This window comes from Phoca vitulina, unplaced genomic scaffold (genome assembly GCF_004348235.1).
Source record: "Phoca vitulina isolate PV1807 unplaced genomic scaffold, GSC_HSeal_1.0 scaffold56, whole genome shotgun sequence".
Classification (NCBI taxonomy): Eukaryota; Metazoa; Chordata; class Mammalia; order Carnivora; family Phocidae; genus Phoca; species Phoca vitulina.
The window spans coordinates 9,719,267-9,744,386 of record NW_022589759.1 but is presented as its reverse complement, the minus strand read 5'-3'; the positions used below and the strand labels follow the sequence as shown (position 1 = coordinate 9,744,386).

At 44.9% G+C, this 25,120-nt stretch overlaps 1 protein-coding gene and 1 non-coding gene across 2 annotated transcripts in view; one reads left to right on the top strand and one right to left on the bottom strand.

The window, feature by feature from the left end:
- The window catches only part of VAT1L (vesicle amine transport 1 like), a 140,372-nt gene that overhangs the window by 9,643 nt on the left and 105,609 nt on the right, over positions 1–25,120 (top strand). Inside the window, exons 2-3 of the mRNA XM_032389747.1 lie at positions 13,158–13,287; positions 17,206–17,421. Of these exons, the coding sequence (XP_032245638.1) occupies positions 13,158–13,287; positions 17,206–17,421 (346 nt within the window). The remainder of the gene's footprint in view (positions 1–13,157; positions 13,288–17,205; positions 17,422–25,120) is intronic.
- On the bottom strand, positions 16,371–16,511 carry LOC116623086. The gene has a single exon (XR_004297674.1). It is a non-coding gene; the product is annotated as a small nucleolar RNA SNORA15 (small nucleolar RNA).

Genomic DNA, 25,120 nt, shown 5'->3' with positions numbered 1-25,120 from the left:
TAAAACAAGCAGTATGTCCATGACTCTGTTCCTATCTTCCTTGGTAGGTCTCAGGACCTCCCTGTTCAACACCTGCCAGGTGGGTGCAAGCGTTTCCTGTACTGACACAGACAGTTCTCCTGGTTGCCCCACTGATTCTGACCCCCTCCTCTTGCCCTGTTCTGCCCCTCCTACCATACACTGGAGCTGCTCCACCATGTTTCCCATTTCCTCTCCATCCCAGGTGGTGTGGCCCTCTGCGTAGGGCCATAGCACCCTTTCTACCCCATATAGGTTAAAAGCAGTCTATACCATCTTTATGTATTCATGCCTCTGCTGTTCAGAGCTAATAAATGTAACACTCTTTCGTTAATTACTTGTCATCGCTATTATTGTAATGACTTTCATTGAGTATTTATTCTAAGTGTTTTATAGGAATTTCTAGGATACCAAACATTTCACAGATGAAGACACAGGATCAAAGGAGCGAGGGAACTTGCTAAAGATCACACAACTAATTAGACCAAGAGAGCTGATGCTGACTGAGCCAGGGTTCTCTCTCTCCAGGGCTTCCTCTTCCGGGATTTTGTACCCATTTTCCAACTGCTCTGCCCTAGACTCAAACTCCCAGGAGATGAAGGGTGATTTGCATCATAATCAAGCTCCTCCCATCCCCCTTGTATTGCTACAGATGGCTTCAATCCAGATTTACTCATATTCTCCAACTCACATTTCCCTCAGAATGAATTTTTTTCTTTTCCCCAGAAGGCTTAGCTGCTCTTCATGCAAACAGATCCACAGTGGGGCAACTCCCCTGGCCCCCACAGTCTTGAGTTCTACACTGAACGCTGATGAGGCTTTCTCTACTGCCTACTGTACTCTACAGCCCCCTCCCCTTCCTCCCAGCGCAGACACACCTGCTTCTTCTTTTTTTTTTTTTTAAAGATTTTATTTATTTATTTGAGAGAGAGAGAATGAGAGACAGAGAGCATGAGAGGGAGGAGGGTCAGAGGGAGAAGCAGACTCCCTGCTGGGACTCCAGGATCATGACCTGAGCCGAAGGCAGTCGCTTAACCAACTGAGCCACCCAGGCGCCCCACACCTGCTTCTTCTAATAGACTCTCCATCAAGTTATAGACTTTCGTTTCTTATTCAAAAAAAGATTCCTTGGGGCGCCTGGGTGGCTTAGTCGTTAAGCGTCTGCCTTCGGCTCAGGTCATGATCCCAGGGTCCTGGGATCGAGCCCCGCATCGGGCTCCCTGCTCCGCGGGAAGCCTGCTTCTCTCTCTCTCCCACTCTCCCTGCTTGTGTTCCCTCTCTCGCTGTGTCTCTCTCTGTCAAATAAATAAATAAAATCTTTAAAAACAAAAAACAAAAAACAAAAAAAAACAAAAAAAGATTCCTTGTCTAAGATCAGAAGCAATTGTTTTTCATTTGTCTATACTACACCTAGTTCCATCAGCTAATGGCGAGCTCTTAAACCTACCGTTCCTGTGATTGGTCTGAATGATCTTGTAAATGGATACTTTTTTTACGCTCCCCGCTAAAATCACTGACATTGTACTTATTGGGGACCTTGTAATAAACTCTGAGTCAGCATTCTGCAGCCAGAACCCGGGACGTGAAACGCAGCTAGCAATGTGCCCACCTTCCCGAAAGGTTTATCTGCCTTCAGATCCTTGAGCGCATTCTCTGTGTGAGTGCAGAGGAGTCCTTTCCTCTGGCACTGCTCCTCCATAGGAAATAAACAGCAAAGGCAATTTTCACCCTCCTACTGCCTTGGAGCCTCAACCTCTCTGTCCTCAGCCAACAGCACTTGTGGGAGACTCGACTTCTTGCTTTTGCTCTTTTAACATTGTCTTTGCTTTTCCTATTCTTTTTCCTTTTTGTATCCTTGACGTAGTTGGGTCTGTTTGCTCTTGAATAGAAGCCCACTTCCAATATAATTTCAAAGCATGGTCAAATTCTATTGAGTCCTTTGGAAAATACCAAAGCTGGATCCATTTGTGCTACAGAGAAAAACCTCTCAAAAATTTCCTCTCCCCATCTACATCCCCCCAGGGCCTCCTGCTAACCTCCAAACTGGCCCCTGCTGTTCTTCAGACTCCCCCAGACTCTCAAATCCTACCGTTGGATCTCTTGTCTTATACATTTATCTCTGCTCACCTTTCACGCCTATTCTTTTATCTTCCAGAAGTAAATCTTTGCTCTTCCCAAAGCACATCAATCAAGCAGGACTTTGATCCTCTCAGTTCCCCTCCTTCCTGCTACACCAAGGCTGCACGGCCGAGATCATCCCCTTCAGCAAGAAGGAAGGACGGAGCTTGAATCGTTCCTAGCTATTTTCCTACAGACACCTTCCGCAGAGGCATCGTTTTTGCAAGACCAGAACATGCCCTGTGCTAAGCAGCGAACACTGAGAGAGGTGGATTTTAAGACCGACTCTGCCTTGGAGTTGGCTCATAATCTATGGGGAAGACAGCAGGGTAGTGATTCTGCTACTGCCTCCTTCTTAGGCTAATTACATTTAAATATTAATTCGCTAAAATTAAAAGTTCAGTTCCTTAGTCACTCTAGGCACATTTCGAGTGTTTGGTAGCCACATAGGGCCGGTGGATGGACAGCACAGATACAGAACATTTCCACCGCTGCAGAATGTTCCGTTGGACAACTGCCTGCTCTATTCTTCACTTCATTCTTTGTTACTGAAACAGCTGTTTTACTAAACATGGTTTTTATCAGTAGCGATGACTTAGGGGATCACTGTTCATGTCAGAGCCAATATGGACTGTTTCTCTATGGGACCCCTGCCGGTCCTCCAGTGAGAAGTCAAGCAGGAACTGCTTTGCACCGTCTGACATTGCCTTCTCCCCACCATTGAGAGGTGGGATGAGGCAGAAGAGGTTGGGAGAACAGGAGCAGAGGATACACCCTTTCCTAAGGGATACTTAGCTGGAGACACCTCTACGATTCCTGCAAAGCGAGTTAGGAACTGCCCTCTCTCTGTGTGAGCTATGACCCTTGTACCATCTCTTGTTATGGGGAGTGTCACACGATGTAGTCACTTATTTGTTGATCTCTGAACTCCTGGGAAGCACAGCCTCCACTGTCACCCTTGTAACATTCATGCTGAGCCAAGCCCTGAGCCGTGGAGGGGCTGCTGAATTTAAACGGAATTCGACTGAATGTTCTACATAACCAATCACTGCCAGGCACCTGTTTGAAGTCAGAGACCTGGTCAACATCTAACATGGAACACAGAGATCTTAACCTTTTTAGGAACCTTCTCAGGAACAAATACCTGCTGTGTCCCCAGGAGAGGCTGAGAGTAAATAGGTAACTCCAGGTCCAAAAATCAAGGGATTAGTCTTGGCATCAAGGAGAGCTTGTTTTGGACCCAGCGCTACCATGCTTTTCTGTCTCTGTTGAAAGCCGGCTCTTGATATTTAGATTCCCAATCATTGGCCATTTTGTTCCATGCTTGGAATACTACTGAAGTGTGTTTTGAATACTCATTTGGACATAGGGTTTGAGTATATTTCCTCTCTCAGAGGCAATAAAAGAGACTTGTACAACTCCAGCCCAAACTGTGCTGCCCTCATCGTCATCCAGATTTTGTGGATCAGGGGATCTACGGGGGTGGGGGCAACGATAGCATTATTGACTTCGTAAGCAAAATGGTAGATTACAAAGAACATCAAATGTGTCAGAGAGCTTTGTATGTCTCACATGGCCGCAGTGGTCTGTGTATCTGAAATCAGTGGTTAGAGAGGGTAGGCAGGGTCACATGGAGCTGGACATGAGGGGGCCAGTGTCAGGAACCACAGGCCAGTGATGGGGAGAGCAGAGTCGGAGTGTCCATTCCAACCTTCCCACCGCGGATGGAACACAGGTGGCTTCTCTCTCCTGAGGTCCATCCAGGACAATTCTGGCTGCTCTCCAATGAGAGGTGCCATTTGAGATTTGCATAAAAGGTGTCCTTGTTTTAGACAATGAGTGGTTTTTTTTCCCCCTCCCCTAGCAGATTGGTATCAGACTTGAGATAACACAACAGGTGCTTACACAAGCCCAGAAAGAAAAAGAAAGGGGAAAAAAAAAAAAGAAGAATTTGGAAGCCAGATTTTCTGAGATCAAGGCCTATTGTCCTGGGCTTTCTCAAGTTATCAGTTGAGATGAAGAAACAAAAACAGAAATGTCAGCGCTGGGGATTGAGGGAATGACTCAGACATTGGCTTCTTTGCCCCCGCTTGGATTGGGAGTCAAATGCTTTGATGAACATAGCAGCAGCAGCAAGAGGAGGGCAGAGTAAAGAAGGCACAACCACCCCCCCCCCCCCCCCCCCCCCCCCCCCCCCCCAGGGTGCAAAGCCTCACTCACGTTTGGCCCTCTTGATCCTCTGGGAACTGGCGGAGGCGGCTACTGATGCTCCCCAAGCCGAGGGAATTCTACACTTCCCACCTGGAGCGTGACAGTGTTCTCCTTGATGGCCATGTCCCTCCCAGCATCCAGGGACCTCCGGCTTCTCACAGACCCAAAGAAAGCCCCGAACTCCTATTTTTCGTGGACCTTCCCAACCGATTTACCTATCCTGCAGGTCTTTTGATGATCCATCTGCCTTTCCCTTTCTCGTTTTTCTTAGTCTCTGTCCCTTCCTTGGTGCTTTGATCCCTTCAATTACTGCCTTTCCCTTTCCTCTTATTCTCTCAGGTCCTGCCTTAAAGGTCTCATTCTCTTTTCCTCCCTCCTCACATTGGTTCTTCCTCAGGGGCCACCCATACAAAGGGGCTCCATAAATATGCACCATCAGTGACAAGAGCTCTGTGCCCACAAGGGAATAAAACCCAGAAAAGGAAGAATATGTTATCCGTCTTGTCATGGATACTGGGTACACAACCCAGAATCCCCTTGGAGGACCCAGGACCCGGAGTGATGGCAGCCGACTGCTCCCAGTGGTGCCCCTGCTGAGGAATTGCCCTGGGCTGCAAGAAGCCTCCTTGCCCAAGCCTGCGCTCTCTCCCCGGGGGCAGCTCTTATCCAGGACTAGCTGACATGAGGGTATGAAGGCCTCATCCCCTGGCCTCGATTCATGACGACGTGAGGGGCCATCCTAGCTCTGGAACTTTCTGCGGATAAATTGAGCCTTTTTTACTACTATGTCAGTGTTGAACTTCTTCCTCTACCCAGCCCAGCTGCCCTCAGGAGCACACAGGTGTTGTTTTCTAGAGCTCTCCCCATCACACCTCCTTGCATGCAAATCGCAGGCTCAGAGGCTGCTCCCCAGGGAATCTGACCTGTGACACCTGATGGTGGAGGTGGGGGGTGACAATGTCAGCAGCTCACGTTTATTTGAGTACTTACTGTGTGTGAGGTGCTCTGTGTCACATGCCCTGTCATATACCATCCACACCAACACCCTGTAGGGTGAGCATGTTGCTACCCCATTTTGGAGACAAGTGAACTAAGGCTCAAGGATTTCAAGCAACTCACTTGAGGGGGAGCCGGAGGGCTAAAGCTAAGGATCTAAATTTAGCTTTAGTAATTGCAGAGGACCACCAGGACATTTCCCTAGGGAATTTTTTCTGGGGGTCAGTGTTCTGACTTCATGGTTATCTTGTGAGATAGCTTATGTCCTGGTGGCTGTGTGAGCTCTCCTGCCTATACTTCTATAAAGCCACCTATCACACTGTACTGTAATCAGCATTTATAATTTCGGGGCCCCCTGATCACTTTGGATATCCAATCTTTAGTATACACTCAGTATGTAGGAAGTGCTCAATGGGACAGATGAGTCAAGAAGCCCTCTCTCTGTAACTGGGAAAACTGAGTGATGATCTCTCAAAAGCAAAGCACAGTAGTCAAAAGCACAGCCTCTGGACTCACATTATTTGCTTTTGCACCTTGGCTTCAGGAACCTCAATATGCCTGGGTTTTGTTCCTGTAAAATGTGGTAATATGATTTATCCTCGAGCATTGTTATCATTGTAAAAATTATGCTTCTGAAACACTTAATGCCATGCCTGCTACGTAGTAAGTATCCCCTAAATGTTATCTAGCCACAAATAATTCCCTTTGTCCCCATGTCCCATCATCAGAGAAATTAGAATGGGGGTTTCTGCATATCTGCCAGTTTCTTGGTGAGGGGGCCTCTAATTGTCACAAAGCCCTATGAAAGAACATGGTCTTACTGAGTGAGTACTTGTTACACATGAATTCAAAGGGTCTTGGACATGTTTCAGAGAACTGTAGGAGCTCATGATTTCAAGAAACTTAAAACATGTCAGCTAGTCCTATGTTTTAGATTCCCTCCCATGACATCTTTCATGATCTTCACAAATACCCCAAGTCACCAAGAATGTGACAACTTCTATTTTTATCAGCAGTTTGGGTATAGTAGTAAGTGGTGTGATAACCACATTTTCAGAGGATACAAATTCAGGAGGAAGAGCCAATTTTTTGGATGAAAGAATTAGGATCCAAAAAAGAGCCAGACAAATTGGCAAGATGAAGCTAATCTAGTAAGACCACATTTCACGAGGATACGTATAATCCTTTGGACCAGGATCAAAAAATTCAAGTGCCCTAGAGGACAGTGAGAGACCTTTCCATTTTCTTATCTATTTAATCATCGTCTATTAATTTTTACCTTGCCTCATTCCAAAAAGGACTTGAAGTAGCTTAAAAAGAAAGGATACAGCAGCCAGTCCCTAAGTGGTCCCCAGACCAGGAGCAGCGGCATCATCTGGAAACTTGCTAGAAATGCAGTTTTGGACCTCACCACAGACCTGCTGAGTCAGAAACTCAGCAATAAGGCCTGGCAATCTGCTTTTAACAAGCCCTTCAGAGAATTCTGATACAAAGTTTGAGATGCATTATAAAGAGTTTAAGATTTTTTTTTTTTAATGGAAACTCCAAAGCATTCAGAAAGTTAAGATAAAGTTGAGTGTTAGGATGGCAGAGAGAATGAAGACCACAAAACCCTGCAGTTGGGTGGGGGCGGGGGGAGTGCTGCAAATTTGGCTTGGAGCTTCCTACTAGCCAATGCAAAGAAAGGAATATAATTAGTTTATAAGCTGCTGGGATTGAAAGATCAATACAAATCAGTCGTTGCGCTGAGATATGAGGGAAAATTACTCTGTCTTCATGAAGAAACAAATGTATATTGTAACAAATGATATGTTCAACAATATTCCCTCATAGGTAAAATAATAGGTTTCTGAAGGAGGACTGGCCATCAGTCTCTTAATTGAACCAATGACGAGGCAATACTTGGGATTTCTATTGAGTGTGAGATCAGAATATATGACGGGGTTCTACTGATTGGCGTCAACAGAAGTAAGCTGCTGGAAGAGGAAGATTTTCATCACACTGTTCTCTATGCGGTGGTCTGATGATGTTTGGATTCCCATGGCCAATGCCGAGGGTACTGACAACCAGGGGAAGGAACTAAGAGGCAAGAGATCTACAATCCTTTCATATAAGCAACCCCTCTCCCTTCCTTTCACCTAGAGAATAAAAGACAGGGGAGCCTCTCCATATCTACTTCCCTCTTTTTGGCTAAACTTCTTTGGGCCAGTTTTATTTCAAATTGGAAAATTAATAAACTAGCTGATTCTTCCGTCATCCACTTAGCGGTGTCCTATAACAAATCATTTATGTCTTCTTCAATATTATGAGCATATCCAAAAGAAATGGACAGCTTCCAGACCAGGAGCTTTGAGGACAAGAATACATAGTCCACCATGATGTATAGTTAACAGAATGACAGTCCTAGTAGTCAGAAGCACAAGCTTGGAAGTCCTATGAAAAGGGCTCGTATCCCAGTTGTCACCTGCTATATGACCTCGGACAAGGTACTTCATCTTCTCCAGGCCTCACCTTCCTCGTGCACAAAATTGAGATTGAAATGGTCCATGCTTGAGTCTAGCAGAACATAAAATGAAGACAGCTAAACATCTCTCATGAGACATTACAGGGTTGGCATCCATCACTTAGTAGATAACAGAAAATAAAGTATAGAGGCCATGGCTAGCTTGCCTTCCTTCTAAATAGAATCTAAGCACCCCAAATCAGTGTCTTTTTCTAAGACCACCAAGCATCCCTTCCTATTTACCTAAGCTTTTTTTTTTTTTTTAAATTTTTTAAATTTATTTATGTGAGAGAGAGAGAGAGTAAGCACAGGGGTGGAGGGCAGAGGCAGAGGGAGAAGCAGAGAAGCAGGCTCCCCACTGAGCAGGGAGTCTGACATGGGGCTTGATCCCAGGACCCTGGCTCGATCCCTGACTGGGATCATGACCTGAGCCAGAGGCAGATGCTTAACCAACTGAGCCACCCAGTCACCGCCCCCCCACCCCCATTTACCTAAGCTTTGATTTGATAATATCTTAAGGAGAGCATGCAGGACGAAGGAGAGCCAAGTGAACAATGTGGAAGACCTGGGGAGGGCTTCGGAGACTCAGCCAAGGCCCCACCATGCACAGATGGCCATATCTACTTATATCTAAGAGTTCATGGTGTCACAGGATACACAATAATCAAGGAGTTTAAAGACCTTGATTCAAGTCCCAGCTCTGCCATGTGTTAATTGTGTTGTCTTTGACAAGTCAGGTTTCTTATCTAAGGAGTCTCTTTATTCACATCTATTTAATGGGAATAATAACATCTGCACTTGTTGCCTTTCTGGGATTGATACAAGGCTTCATGAGATGTGTGTGAAAGCACATTGCAAACTTCACCATCCTGTGATGTAACAGTTTTATTTTGTAAAGGGACTATCACCACATTTCCCTGTGTCTTCTATCACATCTCTCATCCTTTGCCTTGAGGTTTTGGGGGTCCCTTTGTCAAACCTGTCTTCATTCCTTCAGGCTGCAATGTCTTGGTAATAACTCTTTAAACATAGGCTTTGAGTGATAGTATGGGAGGAACAAATCAAGGTCTTCTTTATTAAAATTATACTAATCTGTGAGAAAAGATTACCTAGCAGAACATTTTATTAAGCATTTTCCAGCACTATTTTATTTTTTTGCAACAATCTTAAATGTTTAAGAGCCATATAAATAAATATTAGGTAAGAGAGAAATCTGAAGATTACCCTCTATGTGAGCCCGGGTCAAGAAAATAGTCCTTGCCATCCTCAAACAATGTCTAAGTAAAAATCAGATTATCTTAGAGAATACTGGAAACTATGATTAAGAAGGTGTAGAGTTTGGCAAAAGAACAGTGTTGGACCCCCGTTTAAGTCCATGGCTTCACTCTTCACTGTCTGTGTGGCCTTGGGCAAATAATTATCTCTGCACAGTGTTACTGGTTTTGTTTTAAAAAAAAATGAGGTCAATAATATCTGTCCAGTGGATGATTTAGGGTTATTGATTATGGTATTTGTTTTACTTTGTGTCTTTTGGTTTCATGAGACAGGGACCACACATGTAACCCAAACAAAGAGGTTCTGTTCTAAAGACTGGTGTGGAGTAGCAAAAGAATTCTTGGAAATCAGAGGGCAGGAGGCACACTGGGCCTGGGCTGCACCAAGTATGGAGACTGGACCTTTGCATTCTTGGCAACCCAGCAACAAAGTTTGTATAGCCCACCCTGGGGCAGGCTGCTGAGTTGCTTCTGCTGCTCTTCGTCTTTTTCTTTTAATTTCCCTACCTGCTGGCTTTTTATTTTATTTGTTAGAGAGAGAGAGAGAGAGAGCGAGAGAGATTGAGTGCACACAAGCAGGGGGAGCGGCAGGCAGAGGGAGAAGCAGGTTCCCCACTAAGCAAGGAGCTTGATGCAGAACTCGATCCCAGAACCCTGGGATCATGACCTGAGCTGAAGGCAGACGCTCAACCGACTGAGCCACCCAGGCTTCTCCCTACTTACTGGCTTTTTCACTTCTGCTTCCCCAGAGTGCAGGTCAATAGGTCCCTCTAGCTCAGTTTTATCTTTTGATGTCCTTTCTGACGATAAGTTGTTTTCTTGCTGCATGTTTCCTAATTCAGAGTTTTTGAGAGAACACTCAGTTCTTAGATCAGCTTATTTATTTCATATGAAGCAATGGATTCCTGCTTAGGTTAGGAATGGCCACTCCTCCAACAATGGGCCCACCACTGGTGCAATCAACTGTCAAAGAGAGAAGTTATAAACATGGCCCCTTGGACATGTTGCTTCAGCCAGGGCTATGGGTGAAGTTCCCATAAAGAGGCATTCTTTGTAAAGGGTTCAAGTTCTAGACTTTGCTTGCATTCAAATCCTGACTTTGACAGTTTCTAAAGATGAGACCTTCAGCAAGTTACTTACTCTTGCTCAGTCTCAGTTTTCTCATCTGAAAAATGGGTGTGATAATTCGTACCCCATAGGAGTATTGTTGAGTCTTAAATAATGAAGTAAAGCACTTAGCACAGTTCCTGCCAGAAACTGAACCCTCAGTAAATGCTAGCTGTATCCATCTCAGGAGCAGGTGCGTGGGCAGGCCCTTGAACTAGGTCTGGTACAACATGTAAAGGTACTCCATTAACAACTGTTCACCACCTCTCTGTGTGGAGATGAACACTGACCCATCCCCCATCCCCTGGAATATACCCACTTCACATTTCTTTCCTGAAGATGGGTGGCGTTCTCCATGACCCCAGTAGAATTGCCGCTTGCCTCACTGTGGAAATGGATGGGATGCTATGGGCTTTTATAGTCAGTCTTACTAAGCCTTTCTCAATGGATTTGAGTAGCTGGCTCTCGGTTTACAATCAGCGTGCTCACTTCATGCTGGATGGGGGTCCAAGGCAGCCTGATTGAACAGCATAACAAGCGTCTAGGATGAAACCTTCTCCAGGGGGTTAGCATGTTTACAGAACTGTCAAGTAATTTCTTCTGGCATTTCTCCATCAGGGTCTTGGGAAATCATAGGTTTTCACGCAAAGGAAAACACAGTGAGCTAAAATATGCATGCAGCAAGAGATGGAGTGCTTGATTTGGGACATAGAAATTCCTTTTATTGTTATGTGATGATGCTTTATTTATTTGGTTGTATTGGAAAATGGACTGTTTCACACAAGCAAAGCTTGTGGGTAGCCAAATTTTTCCATCGCAGCTCTGAAACTGTTTTTAACTCTTGTTTAATGGGAGTCTTCCTAAAATGTATCACGTACTTCTGCTTTCTTAAAAGAAGATGCACATTTAAATGCTAGCGTTCATTGGATACTTACTATGTAGCTGGCATCCTGCTTAGGTGTTTACCTGTCATTCATTTTCCTGACACCCCTGTGAGACAAGTACTACCAACCAGGAAATGGTGGCTCACAGAGGCTAAGGAACTGGTCCAAGGTGACGCGGGTGAAGGTGGTGGAATTGGGACTGGTGCCCAGGCCTCTCCAAGCTCTTAAGAAACTGGCCGTGCTATTGGAGAACAATTTGGTTGATCAGTGACCCTATGAACTGTTCACCATCAAAGCGTAGGATCTCTGGAAGTCTACGAGCACATTTCCGAAATGTGTCCATTCCTCTGAGCATCCCGTGGCCACTTTTTGAAAGGAGTTAGTACTCACGCTGGCAGCACCTCTGTTTGAATACTCATGAATATATTGCTTCATTCAGCAGATGCTACTTGAGTACCTACTACGTTGCTGTGGGCCTGATGCATGCCAGGCACTCTGGAAGCAAAGAAATAAGAGGCATGCAGCTGCCTTCGAGGACGACACGCATTAGAGATAGTTCAGCTGGGGCAACTGTGAAACTTGCCTGATGTGTGACCAGGAAAACCTTGAGAAGGTGGCCACCCATGAACCCACCTTTCAAGGAAGTCATCCTCCTCATCATTACCCATTCTCTATGGGGGAGACTGATGACCAGGAGATCTAAGTAGAATTTGATGTTTCCTAGGCTCCAAAGAGGCCGAGGAAGGAATGGGCAAGTTGTGTTTTAAAAGTAGTTTGAGTCATCTTGATTGGAAAAGAAGCTGTGGCCATACACTAATGGACCTTGGGCCAGACCAAGGAGTTTGGTTCCTATAACCCGAGTCTTTCTTAGAATGGCAGCTTATGAAAACAGGAAGTACATTAGAGCATCCTGCGAAAAAAATACGTGTTCAGTGGGATGTGTTTTCTCATTTGATTAGAAAATGAGTGTTCAAAGCGGTTTCCAAGACTAGCTCTTAAAAAGAAAACAACAGTGGGGCGCCTGGGTGGCTCAGTTGGTTAGGCGACTGCCTTCAGCTCAGGTCATGATCCTGGAGTCCCAGGATCGAGTCCCGCATCGGGCTCCCTGCTCAGCAGGGAGTCTGCTTCTCCCTCTGACCCTCCCTCCTCTCATGCTCTCTCTCTCTATCTCATTCTCTCTCTCAAATAAATAAATAAAATCTTTAAAAAAAAAAAAAAGAAAACAACAGTTTGGAGCATTGATGTTATCATTAAAATCAAGTATATGGTTTTCCAAGGTGATGGCTTAATACATTTTAATAACTTTCCTATTTCAAAATAAATATGTTAATAGAAAAAACCTAGTCCCTTTTCTCATCCAGAGAGAACTAAGATTTTTGAAACAAACCCTGCAGTATTAATCCATTGGTTCATCTGTTTGATCTCACTTCTAGTGAAGTCCCCCGGTTGGATGTAATGTAGTCCCTTGATGGCTCATATTCGCTCATATTCACTGTGTATGGCACAGTGCTGGGAGGAATTTGTGTGCTGACTGATCAGTGACAGTTGTTTTGAGACCTTTTAAATTTGCCTTTTCTCTCTCTCTCTTTCTCATAGATTGGCTGATGGCCATTGTGTCTGGCTGCTTTCCATGAGTCTTCTTATAACTTCTTCCTAGTATATTCTTTACCCTTAAGGAAGTGCTAGCATGGCTAATGACCAGGCCAGCCAATACATGTTGTTAGAGTAGGAGTAAGCAGGCTCTGAGAGAGGACAAAGGGGCTGTCTTTTAAATCAGAGGGCAACATCTGCAGTGGCTATTCTAACTGCCAGGGAAGCATTCCTTGTCTGTAGAGATAATTGTTTTTGCTTTATTAGTGACATCCAGTCAAGTGACTGCTCTTAGGCCTATTTTGCAAGAAAGAAAAAAAAAAAAAAAAAAAAGACAAGAGAGAGGAATGGGGGAAGGGAGAGAGGGCCAAGAAGGGGATGGAGGAAAAGTCAAGCCAAGTGTGTTCTCTTGGATTCCATTTTGAATGTCTCTCTTTTCACATTTGCCATTCACAGTGGTTTAAACTTCATTGACTTGATGGTGCGACAGGGGAACATCGACAACCCTCCCAAGACTCCCCTGGTGCCAGGATTTGAGTGTTCTGGGATTGTTGAAGCTCTGGGGGACAGCGTGAAAGGATACGAGGTAATGTGTTGACTAATGATGGAAAAAAGTAATATCTATTTGGAATCTGTTGAGATATAAAAGATAATGAAAAAAATGTTTTGAATCTATGGTGTGTGTTATTATTGTCATCTTATTGGTAGGTTTTATTAACACATTTATAAATGATAGGATTTTCCACATGCCTCATGCCTTTCTCGTGTACCATCTTGGTTGCTCCTGGGAACAGGCTGGTGAAGTGGCCAGGGAAAAATTTGTCTTTCCTTTTGTTCATGTAATACAGCTGTTAACAAGAATATCTGGATTAACTAGGTGTGCATACTCCCTTACCCTCCCCATGGCTCCCATTTTCCCACCACCTCAGGCTCAAAAACCAACTATAAAACATAGAGGTTGGGGAGAAATATCCTCTGTATTTCATAATTTGGTTCCTTTAAATATCTACTTAACTGACGCATTTAAGTAATCATTTATAAATGATTCTTTCAGACACTGGGAAAGTGACATTTTTGAATGATGATTTTAAAGGCACAGGGTAGAGGTACCTGCCAATGAAACAGAATTGGCCATGGGTTGATTGCTTTGGGAAGAGGGCAATGGATAAAAAGGGTTATTATATGTTTCTGACTATTTTGTACGTGTTTGAAATTCTCCGTAATAAAAAATTTTTAATCGATGAAAAGATATATGACCCTTCCTACCACTGTAATGCAAATCAAATAGAATCCAGTCTCTAAAAACTGTGGGCAAATCAATCACACAAAATTGCAGCAGTTTAGAGTGAGAAAAACCAGTACCAATCAGGTACAAGAGCTCTTGCTCATAACTTAAGTGGTTCCCCAGGGAGAAATGAACAGAGCTAACATTTGAGAATCCACCATAACCAGAAACATGGCAAGTCATCCTTCTTCAGCCTTGCCACAACGCTGTTAGGTAAAGATTGTTATTTTCCCTTTGAAGATGAAGTTCAGAAGAGTACAGTTGTTTCCGGGGAGGCCAGAAAGGTAGATGAACATGGATTCAAGTCATCAGATCTTCTGCTCCCAACCCGTAAATGCTGCAGAACTAAATGCAGAATGGAAAATCCTATAAATGCAATGCCAAAATGACCTTGGCATTGAACTGGAGCCTGCTGCTCAGGCTCAGTGCATTTGAGCCTCAATACACTCTGAAAATATCAATATGTTCCAAATTCCCTGGGATGAATGTCTGAACATCTCATCCCACACATCAGTCTTTTTGTCACTGGTTTCCAGATAATACAGCAGTAAAGTGTTAAGAAAGAAGTAAATGCACTTTTTCCTTTCTTTCATATGACTTTGCATTTCTGTTCCCAGGTAAGCAATATAACCAGAGGCAGCACCATCTCTCCCTGAAAGTGCTGCATATGAGAAATATATCTGTTCCTCTACCTGGTCCTAAAGGAAAAGATCATACTCCTGTCGCTATTAATCCTGAGCCTTGCATAAGTAATCCATTATTTTAGAATATAACAGTAGATAGGGATGTCGTTGGCCCTGGTTTAGAAGGAGGAAATACAATGCTTGATTATATATTTTTTCCCTTATATGTGATCTCTCTTCTGCTGCTTAGGCCTGGCTTACTTATTGTCAATCCTACCCTTCACCTCCACTCCCCTCCAGTGACTTTCAGCTGCACAAACAAATGAAAGAAGCCACCTACAGGTTTCCAATCTGGGTGTGACTTGGGGGAAAACCAATACTAATATTCCCCCTAAAATTTTGACTTAAGGTTTTCAACCATGTCGGAGATGGAGTATCACGGGGCAGCACACTGAATAGCTCCCCTGGTTTGATGCATTGCAAGGGAGGCTTGAAAAGTTGTCTCCAGAGGCACAGCAGTATAGGAATAATTGGGGCTCAGTCGCCCAGGACTAATTTTTTTTTATTAACAAAATCAAATAATGAGGTGAACTGGATATTTAAAAAAAAAAAAAGCTGCCTACCTCTGGACTCAGGCTAGGGCTGATGTGACGGCTAAGCCACTCGTGCCATTTTTATAAGGAAGTGATGGTGCAAAGTTGAAGGAGAGCCCTAGAGCGGTCAGCCCTGCTGGGATGGCGGGGACTGTCACTGTCGAGGTGGTTGAACTACTCTTCACTGCCCTCTGTGTTGACACTTGAAGCCATCAGCTACTCCGCGGTACTATGTATCTTTGGGTTTGCACGATTTTGTGCAAAAGAGGATGCCGGTGTTAGACCTTGGTTATCCTCTGGTCCAAGTGGTTGCATTTAAGATGATAATTCCCAACATTCATCAGTTGGTCTTCAGCCCTTCCAGGGATTAGGACACTCACTGCTGATGGGACAGCCTCTCCTTTCCATCGGTTCCTTCATTAGACAGCTGTTCCTTCTGCTTCGTTAGATACAGTGGGTCTGTGTTTAGCATGTGATCACTGAGCTGTGAGTTCCATGAGACCAGAAACCAGTCTGTTCTTTTTAAGAGTTAACACTGGTTGTTCTTTCTTCACCTTATATGCATCACACCAAGTACGCTGCATGCATATTGTGTTACTTCATTTCTGTAAGGACCGTTTCCTAATATACTCATTTTACAGCAGAAGAAACGTAAAGAGTTACACTAATATTCCCAGAGGTGGTCGGTCCCCCTGGTGTACACCCTTTGAGAACTCTGTCTTCTTTGTAGCGCTTACCCCAGGTGTGATGAATTAATCATTTGTATCTGGAGTCAGCCTTGTGAGACTCAAATCCTGGCTCAGCTACTCCCTAGCTACATGACCTTGGGCATGTGCTTTCATCTCTCTTGGCCTCAATTTCAATGTCTGTAAAATCTATAACCATTCATCTGTAATGTGAGCTCTTATGGACCCATCTCATAGGAGGCTTTTGTTGTTGTTTGTTGAGTAAGCTACAGAGAAAATAACACAGGAGACTCAGTTATAAATATGTAAAACTAAAGCACATGCATATGAAAGCCATTCATTTATTAAAAATTCACTCTGACCACAGCAATTTGAATATTGTGTTTGAAAGTCATAGTCCAAGCAACTAACATCAAACAGCAGAGTGGTTCAACTTCACCAGGACTTGGCAGCTCATAAAAGCTATTACTATCAGTTCACTTATTTGTATTTCCCTTTACTAATGATGTGCTATGAAAAAACTTGGCACTCTATCATAACCACTTTAAAGGTAAGAATGCTTTTTTTTCATGATGTCTGGCTATGTAAACAATTGATAAAAAGAACACAGTATTCAGCCATGCCTTCATAGGGGTTTTGTAAAGATTAGGTGACGTCCTTAGGACAATGCCTACCGTATAATACATGTCCAAAAAAGGACTAGTTGTTTGTCACAGCCCATGGCACCCTCCTGTTTTGCTCTAAGTCTGGTTGTTCTCGTTCAGTCTCCTGCACTTAGATTTACACAGCTCTTCGGATGCACCACATCTCACGACTACTGTGATCAGTAATCCAGTGCTAACCTTTGATGCAAATGCCCCAGTCAACTAGCCTGGCAGAGAATCCCTATGGAGTGGCAGAAAACAAGTGAGAGTAGAGTTTACTCCCAGCTCTGCCCATTTAAATTTCCTTATGGCGTAGTTCTCCTCAACTCCAAAACAGAGAGGAGCTGAGAGGTTGAGTTGGTAAAATGAGCTTCTGACACTAACATGCCACGGTGTGTGATGTGACGACATTGTACATTTATGCTTGGGAAGAGGGGTAGAGAACCTGGCTTTCATGGCCCCCAGCAAGTTTTCATAGATGGGCTTCAGAGCATCCACGAGTGCCTTGGAATTGGCAGGCAGGTGAGAGTGAGCATATTTGAGGGTTTGGTTGCTTTTTTTTTTTTTTTCTGGGAAGGAATCTGTAATTTCCCCTAGGTTCTCAAGAGGATTTGAGAAATCTTTCAAAAAACAGTAAGAAGCTTCCATTAACCCTGTGCCTCCCCATTCCCAGATCGGGGACCGTGTCATGGCATTTGTCAATTACAACGCCTGGGCAGAGGTGGTCTGCACGCCGGTGGAATTTGTCTACAAGATCCCAGATGACATGAGCTTCTCAGAGGCTGCTGCATTCCCCATGAACTTCGTCACAGCCTATATGATGCTCTTCGAAGTTGCCAACCTCCGAGAAGGAATGTCGGTGCTCGTGCACTCTGCTGGCGGCGGCGTGGTAAGTTGGTTGGTTGTGCGTCCTCTTCCTTAAAATCATAATGGTGAAAGTGGACGGATCCCCAGTTGACAGTGAGATTCCCATGTGAGCTATGTCCATTAGTAGCGATGATCTCTGCGGTTCTGGATGAAGCTCACGTGCGTGGCAGAGCTCAGACAGATGACGGTGTTGGGGGTAGGATGAGCCTCTGGAGTCTGAGAGGTCTCCAAGATGGCATGTTAGCACTCAGTGGGTCTCAGAGATGGTTTCAGTCTTGGTATCACATTGGACCGTTGTGTCAATCATTGTGCAATGCCTCACTAGTCACGTACTACTACTATTATCTGAAACACCAAAATGGTGGATGACTTACTTCTTCGATAAATTGCCATGGATTCTACGTTGTTCCCATATTCATGACATCCTTATTCGTTTGTGTTCTGATATATTTTCTTGAGTGGGAGAGGTGAATGGAGATTGTATTAGCACACTGGTAATTAGGCATAAACCTAAGAATATCTGTGAGAATCTTTGGACATGCTAATATCACCTGTCAGGTGTGTCTTTGATAAGGGGAGAAGTAATGGAAATACAAAATTGCTGCCTTGCAGTTCAGGAATGGCAGAAATTTCTTCTATGGTTTGGATACGTCTCAGTGCCAGTCAGTCAGTCCCTACTGCACACCCGCCACACAGCAAGGAATGTGTTTCCATCACGATCTATGGGGGTCCAAGTAGAACTTGAGTCTTTCTGAGCACGAGAGGTATGACTCATTCATTCAACAAGTATTTACTGAACACATACTATGTTCTGGATTCTATGGGTTAGAGATTAAAAAGAGAAGTTCATAATACAGCCTTTAGTAGGACTTGCTCTCAGTACTGGGGTTCTGTGGTTTGATGAGCTCAGAAATGAACTCGTATGTTTGGGTCTATCTCAAAGATGTTTTCACTGGAAGTTCGGCCAACATTAATTTTTTTCTTATCTTGGCTTTCTATGGCCATCAAAACCCTACCTGGTGTAAAGCGCGTTTCTTTATGAGGAATACCTTCCATCTCATTAGCAAATGTGCTGATGTCTTCTGACCATGAGTAAAGATATAATAAAAGCTAAACATCCTTAGAAAAGAAATGGATTTTAGTGCCAGTGAATCTACTAGCAGCAAGCAAGCCATCTAGAATGTTGGCATTTATGGTCTCCGTGTGCTCAGCATATGAAGTGCAGGAGACTTGTTTCCGTATTGTCAGCATAAGCTCCAGTCTCTACAGTGGTGCTGAACCCAGTTCTGCTGGGGACCAGTGTTTCAACACTGGCACTGATGAGGTTTCCTTTCATGTGTGTGTGTGTTTTATTTTTTTATTTTTTTATTTTGAGTTTGTTCCTGGAACAAAGAGGAATGTATCAGGGGCATGTGTCTCACAAAAGGGAAGAAAATCTTGGGAGATAAAAAAAAGTCTTTAGCATGCCTTATTCTGGGCTTCTAGACACTAAAACAATAAGATCCAAAATGTGAAACAGATGAAGGCAAACAGGGAAGGGACAATGAGGTTGGAAGAGAAGTGGGTGCCGAAAATGCAGACTCATGTCCTAAAGCTTTGCTGCAGATTCTTCCTAATGGTGAGCGCAAAGAGGGAAAAACAACCAGCCACAGGAGGTGGTGTTCGTTTGAGGAAAACAAAACAGTTAGCGGGGGAAACCATAGCTAGTCCTGGGTTCGGAGACTGGAAATATTTCTCTGTTGTTTCTCATAGGAAATGTAGGCCAACATGCAATAAACCATCCTCCACAAAATGTTATAATAAATGCAGCTATTTCCGTGATGCTTTTTCTTATGGTGTGCCCCGAATGTCATCTAATAGCACCAAAGTAAAGCAACACTTAGTGAAAGCAGATATCCTGGGGCCAAAAGGATGTGGTCTGGTTTAACCTACGGAGAGTTTAAAGGTGTCATTGGACGGCCCAACTCTCAGGTGGGTCTCCTCAAATGGTGTTTCTCCCAACCAAGATTTGATTGGTGGTGTGCAACACTGAGTTCAAGGTGGCCATTAGAGGAAAGATTTTTAGCCAAGTGCACATCCATGTGGGTGAATACTCAACCAAGCTGGGTGGAGCTAATGCTATTTTACAAAAATCAAGGAGTCCTAGGGAGAGCCCAGACCATTCCATTGCCCCACAGTGGAAAGAGCAGTGAGACACCCCCAGGCAGAGCTAGATTCCTCCCAAGGAAACAAGCAGACGCTGCTCTCATGGTGCGGGGGACTCCCTAGGGAGTGCTTTTTAGGCGCTATCTGGGGTACGCTGAGGAGGAATGAAGGTGCTTCCCACCCGCCACTGTTGAACAAATCTGCTAAGTGCGGCCTCTGGCTCGTGATTGCTGTGGTAGCAGGATTATGACCTCCCGCTGACATCCATGTCCTCATCCCTGGCACCTGTGACTAGTTTACCTTGCCTGGCAAAAGAATTTTGTGATGTGATTAAGGTAAAGACCTTCAGACGGATAGATCAGACTGGATGATCCAGGGGTGCCCAATGTCATCACAAGGGTCTTTACAGATGGAAAAGGGGGTAGAAGAGTCAGAAAGAGATTTAAAGATGTTGTACTGCTGGCTTTGCTGATGGTGGAAGAGACCACAAGCCAAGGCATGTGGGCAGTGTCTGGATGCTGGAAAAGACAGGGAAATGGGCTCTCCCCCTGGAGCTTCCAGAACGGACAAAGCCCCACTAACACTTTGATTTTAGCCTAGTGAAATCCATTTTGGACTTGCGATCTCCAGAACAAAATATATACAACTGGGTTGGGTTTGTTTTGTTTTGTTCTGTTTTTGGAGCCACTATTTGTGGTGATTTGTGGTTAGCTCTCATTGCAGCAACAATAGGAAATGAATACAGCCAGATTCTCTGGGCTGCCTCCCTTCTCACTGCGGAGGGCCCACAGGGGCCTGAAAAAAATATAAGTAGCAAGCAGCAGAACTAGGGTTCACACCCAAATCTGGCTAATTCCAAAACCTATTCTCTCCATTCAACAACCCGGAATGTTGGGAGAACCCAAATCATTCATTCCTTCATTTATTCATTTGTTTGACAAATATTTGTTGAACCTCTACCCAGTGTTAACTGTAGAGCCAAGAGCTGTGGTCCAGGTATATGTTTTCTCACTTGATGTTGATGAGATGACAAAGATTAAACCTAATTAGGATGGGGGCATCTGGGGGGCTCAGTTGGTTAAGCCTCCAACTCTTGATTTTGGCTTGGGTCATGATCTGAGCACGAGAGGTATGACTCATTCATTCAACAAGTATTTACTGAATACATGAGATCGAGTCCCATGTTGGGGTCTGCACTGGGTGTAGATCCTGCTTAAGATTCTCTCTCTCTCCCTCTCCCTCTGCCCATCCCCCCCCACCCTCTCCCCCTCTCTAAAAAAACAAAAAAACCTAATTAGGATAAAGTTTCCTAACTCGAGTTAATATGAAGTTTGCAGTTCTAATGGCACCAAGACTTCTGTCTGATTTTTATCAAAGGCTGGGGAATTTGCAGACAGAATGTAAGGAATGCCAGCCTAAGCTATAATTCTGAAGGACACTAATACAGCACAGCAATCCCTTCTTATCCAAGGGGGATACATTCCAAGACCCTCCCCCAGCAAAACTGCAGATGTACTAAACCCTATGTAGACCATGTTTTTTCCTATCTGTACACACCTATGATAAAGTTTAATTTATAAATTAGGCATAGTAAGAGGTGAACAACAATGGTGATAAATAGAATAACTGCAACAGTATATTGTAATACAAGTTATATTAATGTAGTCTCTCTCTCAAAATACCTTATTGTATTATACCCACCCTTCTTGTGAGGATGTGAGATGATAAAATGCCTATATGATGGCCTGAAATGAGGTGAATGACATAGGCATTGGGATGTAGCGTTAGGCTATTACTGACCTTCTGACCTATGGTCAGAAGGAAGATCATCTGCTTCTGGACCTGGACCCAGGTTGACCACGAGTAGCTGAAATCGTGGGAAAAAAACCAACCTCGGATTAAGGGGTGGGGCACTGCATAGGAAAATAATTCGATCCGGAGCAGGTTACTTTCTCAATGGAATTGCCCAAGTGTCTACACTGCTCTGTCTCATCTTTGAAGACACTTCCCCCCTGACAATAGCAGACCCAGATGACCTGAGAGGGTGATGCCCCTGATCGTATCTTTAGAATCTGGTCGAAAATGGGCTTACAATCTCTTAAAGGAAAAATTACAAGACAAGCAACCGAGTGGGGCTCATGTCAGGAACTCACGACGAGGATTTTGCTGCCTGTCCCATTTAACAAGCTGCTACAACTTGGAGCATCTCGGTTGGGATGTGCTCAGTTCCTGCACAGCAGCATTACTGTGTCTGACATTTGATGATTTCCAGTTTTTCGTGTCATCTGAACAGAGAGGAGCAGCCTGCGATGGGCCACAGATCTTGGAAAGGAAAGCAGAGCTCAACTTTCAGACAGACCTAAATGGCTACTACTCAATTATTAAGTTCTATTCATTATGGATGGGGCATTTCCCTGTGCCATTCAAATCACCGTAAGGGAGCAGCCACAGATGGGAGAGCCAGGATCTTTGGAGGGGGCATACCGAGGCTCCCCCACCTCATGTGGTCCTCTCTGAATGGCCGACTGACCATACATCATGTTAACATTAAACTGACAGAGCCTCAGTGTGTTGGAGGATTTGGATGTATCAGATAGTTATTCTGTTTTAGCAGAAAGGACATAACCACTTGCAGAATCACTACATGAGAATATTTTGTTGAAAACAAAATCATCATTGATCACGAAAGGCACCAGCATCTACCCCTCCAACCTAGCCAGCAACCCAGGAGTCGTGGGGAGCCCTTCTCCTGCATGTGATAAGTTTCCATATCTTATGATTCATTCCTTCGTTCGTTTGCTCATTCAGCACAGAGGTATAGGGGCCAACCCAGATTAGGCACTAGGCATTCAACAGAGAAAAAAATCAGATCTTCTCCTTTCAGCAAGAAGCCTTATTAATCAAAGGTGGGCAGAGAACTCACATAATCACATGAATAACTTTGCCAAGTCCCTTGAAAGGGAGGTACAAGCCAATATAGTGCTTATAATAGGGGAAATGATCGGGGATAGAGGCGGGGAGGGGGGTGAAGCTGGGGGGGGTGCTTCCCCAAGGAAGTGGCATTGCACTGTGATCTCAGGATGACAAGCAGGCACACTGGACAAGAGTGGAGATGGAGGGTAGGGCATTCATGAGAAATAGAGGCAGGGGAAGGTATGAAGAATTGTAGACAATAGGACATTTCTTATATGCACCCTCCTCTCCCTGCCCCACCTCCTGCTGGTTTTCTCACGGCCCCTGCCTCTCTCACCCCCTGTGCTGCAGCGGGCACATGATTGCCCTTCCGTGCAGTCTCCCCTCTTAGGTCAGCTCTGTGCTTACAGCCAGCACACCGGTCTGCTCTTGTCACTCCTTGCTTATAACGCACGGAGACTCCCACTGTTGGTAGGATCAAGTTCAGTCTCCTGAGCCTCTTGGCACAAATGGCCCTCATCTTCTGGACCTTGTCTTTCTCTCTGGCCACCTCCCCCCATCCCTCTTCTTTCAGTAACACGGAAGGACTTGCAGCCCCCACAGGTGTGTGGCTGAGCTGGCTGCCCAGCCACCAACAGCATTTTCCAGCCACCTTCCCCCGCCCCTGCCCCTGTGTCCTGCCGGGGCACACACCTGAGCTCAAGCCAATGGGACATGGCAGACGCCATGTGATGCATGTCACTTGCACGCCTGCGTCTTTCTGGGAGACCCTCCATGCTCTCTGTCTTCCCCTTTCCTGGCAGATGGCGAGGCTGACCTGGGAGCGTACGTTAAAGATGGCAGACCCTCCACCTGCTCAGGACCCGCTCAGGACCTGTCTTTCCAGGCCCTGTCCTGTCCCTGCCCCATTGCCATGTAGACTTTATGTGAGCAGGGGGAGAAAAGAAACTCCTGTTGTCTTGATTCCTGAGATTCCAGGGATCACCTGTTATAGCACCCAGCATCACATTTCCATTACTCCACACACAGGGCATCTGGCTCTCCTGCATCCCCGGGCGGCACCCCCCTCCTCCCTCTGCTGTCCCCAGGGTAATGCCGAAGGCATGGACCCTGGAGGTAGACAGTCTAGGACTAAAGCCCACCTCCTCAGGCAGGCTACTCAGTTCCCTCATTCACATAATGGGAATACTAACATTACATTTACTCTGCAGAGGGTTTCTGTGTATATCAAATGAGTTGATGCTTAGGAAGCACTTAACATAGGACCAGATACAAAGTGTTAGCTGTTATCATTATGATTATTATTTGTTGGTTTGCTCATCTTATCCCCTCCGCCAACCTATAAGCCCCCTCTGTCAGAGCACCTGGGTCTTATTCTTTTTTGTGCCTGTTCCTTGCTACTTAATAAGTGCAGTAAACACCTGTGAATCAAAAAGCTGTTGCAGACCATTTTTCTATGTCCTAGAAGAGTTATTTGCTGAGCTAAGGAGAGCCCCGTCATGGAGTTAAACCCAGGGGAAAATAAAAATCATTCCTGGTGATCCTGTAAATTTCAATCTCTTAAGCAGTCCTCAGTGATCTTGCTCATGCCATCCAACATTCTGAGTATTCTTTACAGAGTTTTTTTTAATCTGCATTCAGTGTGCATTACTCATTGAATGAGGCGCCCTTTTCATGGCCCTGTGGCTGTCCCATCCATCACCATCTCCATCATTCCATGGTCCAGCTATGCTCAGCCTGTATTCCTCAGCACCCAAGTAGCATGACATGCATGAGACCTTAGGGCAGGAAGGAAACAAAGACAGACACCAACTTATGTCGAACAAACGCTAGCCATGTAGTTGAATCGTTGAAAACGTAACTCATCGTAGCCCTTGTAACCGCTCTCCCCCACTGGAGCCCATTGGATGGCACATGGCAGTGAAGAGATGAAGCATGAGCTCTAGAGTCAGACCCCAGCCCCATCTTCCCAACCACCCTAAGACTCAAGTTCCTCATCTGTAAAATGGGCTGATATTAGTGCCAGCCTGAGGTGGTACTTGTGAACTTGGGGCAGTGCTCGGCCCGGGACAGACACCCAGTGGAATCTGGCGATTATAATTTTCCAGGTTAATGCGTTCAGTATTGTTTCCAAGGCTGCAATGTTCATTAGCAGGAAGGATCAAATTTGAGCGCAAATATCCAGGGCCGGGAACTCCCGATCCAGTGCTCTTGGTGCTACACCACCGCAGCGGCCTCGGAAATGTGTGTGCCTACCCTCGTTTCTTCTGCCTGCCCCACCTTGTACCCCAGACACGGAGGACTTCACTAGAGCAGGACCCCCTGCTCCCCAGGGGCTACAACGCTAGGAAACGAAGCCTCTGAAAATTTAAAAAGAACAAAGTGGCTCTGTCATATCCTTCATGAATAATCGAAGTAATAAGGTTAAATGGTACGGCAGCTCCAGCAGCCAAGTGCAGCTTGAGGACTCTGGAATGGCTAGCTCCTTGTTCTCTGATGACCCCAAGGAGAAGGCCCTCACCTTCCTAAATGTCAAAGGTGCTTCAGTGACATGTCATGGAGCAACGCCGCACCTCCCTGCTTCTGGAAACATCTGAGGCGGCACGTGGCGCTTGGATTCCTCACGTCAGCAATATGCTTTAGGTTAAGAAAAAATATATGTA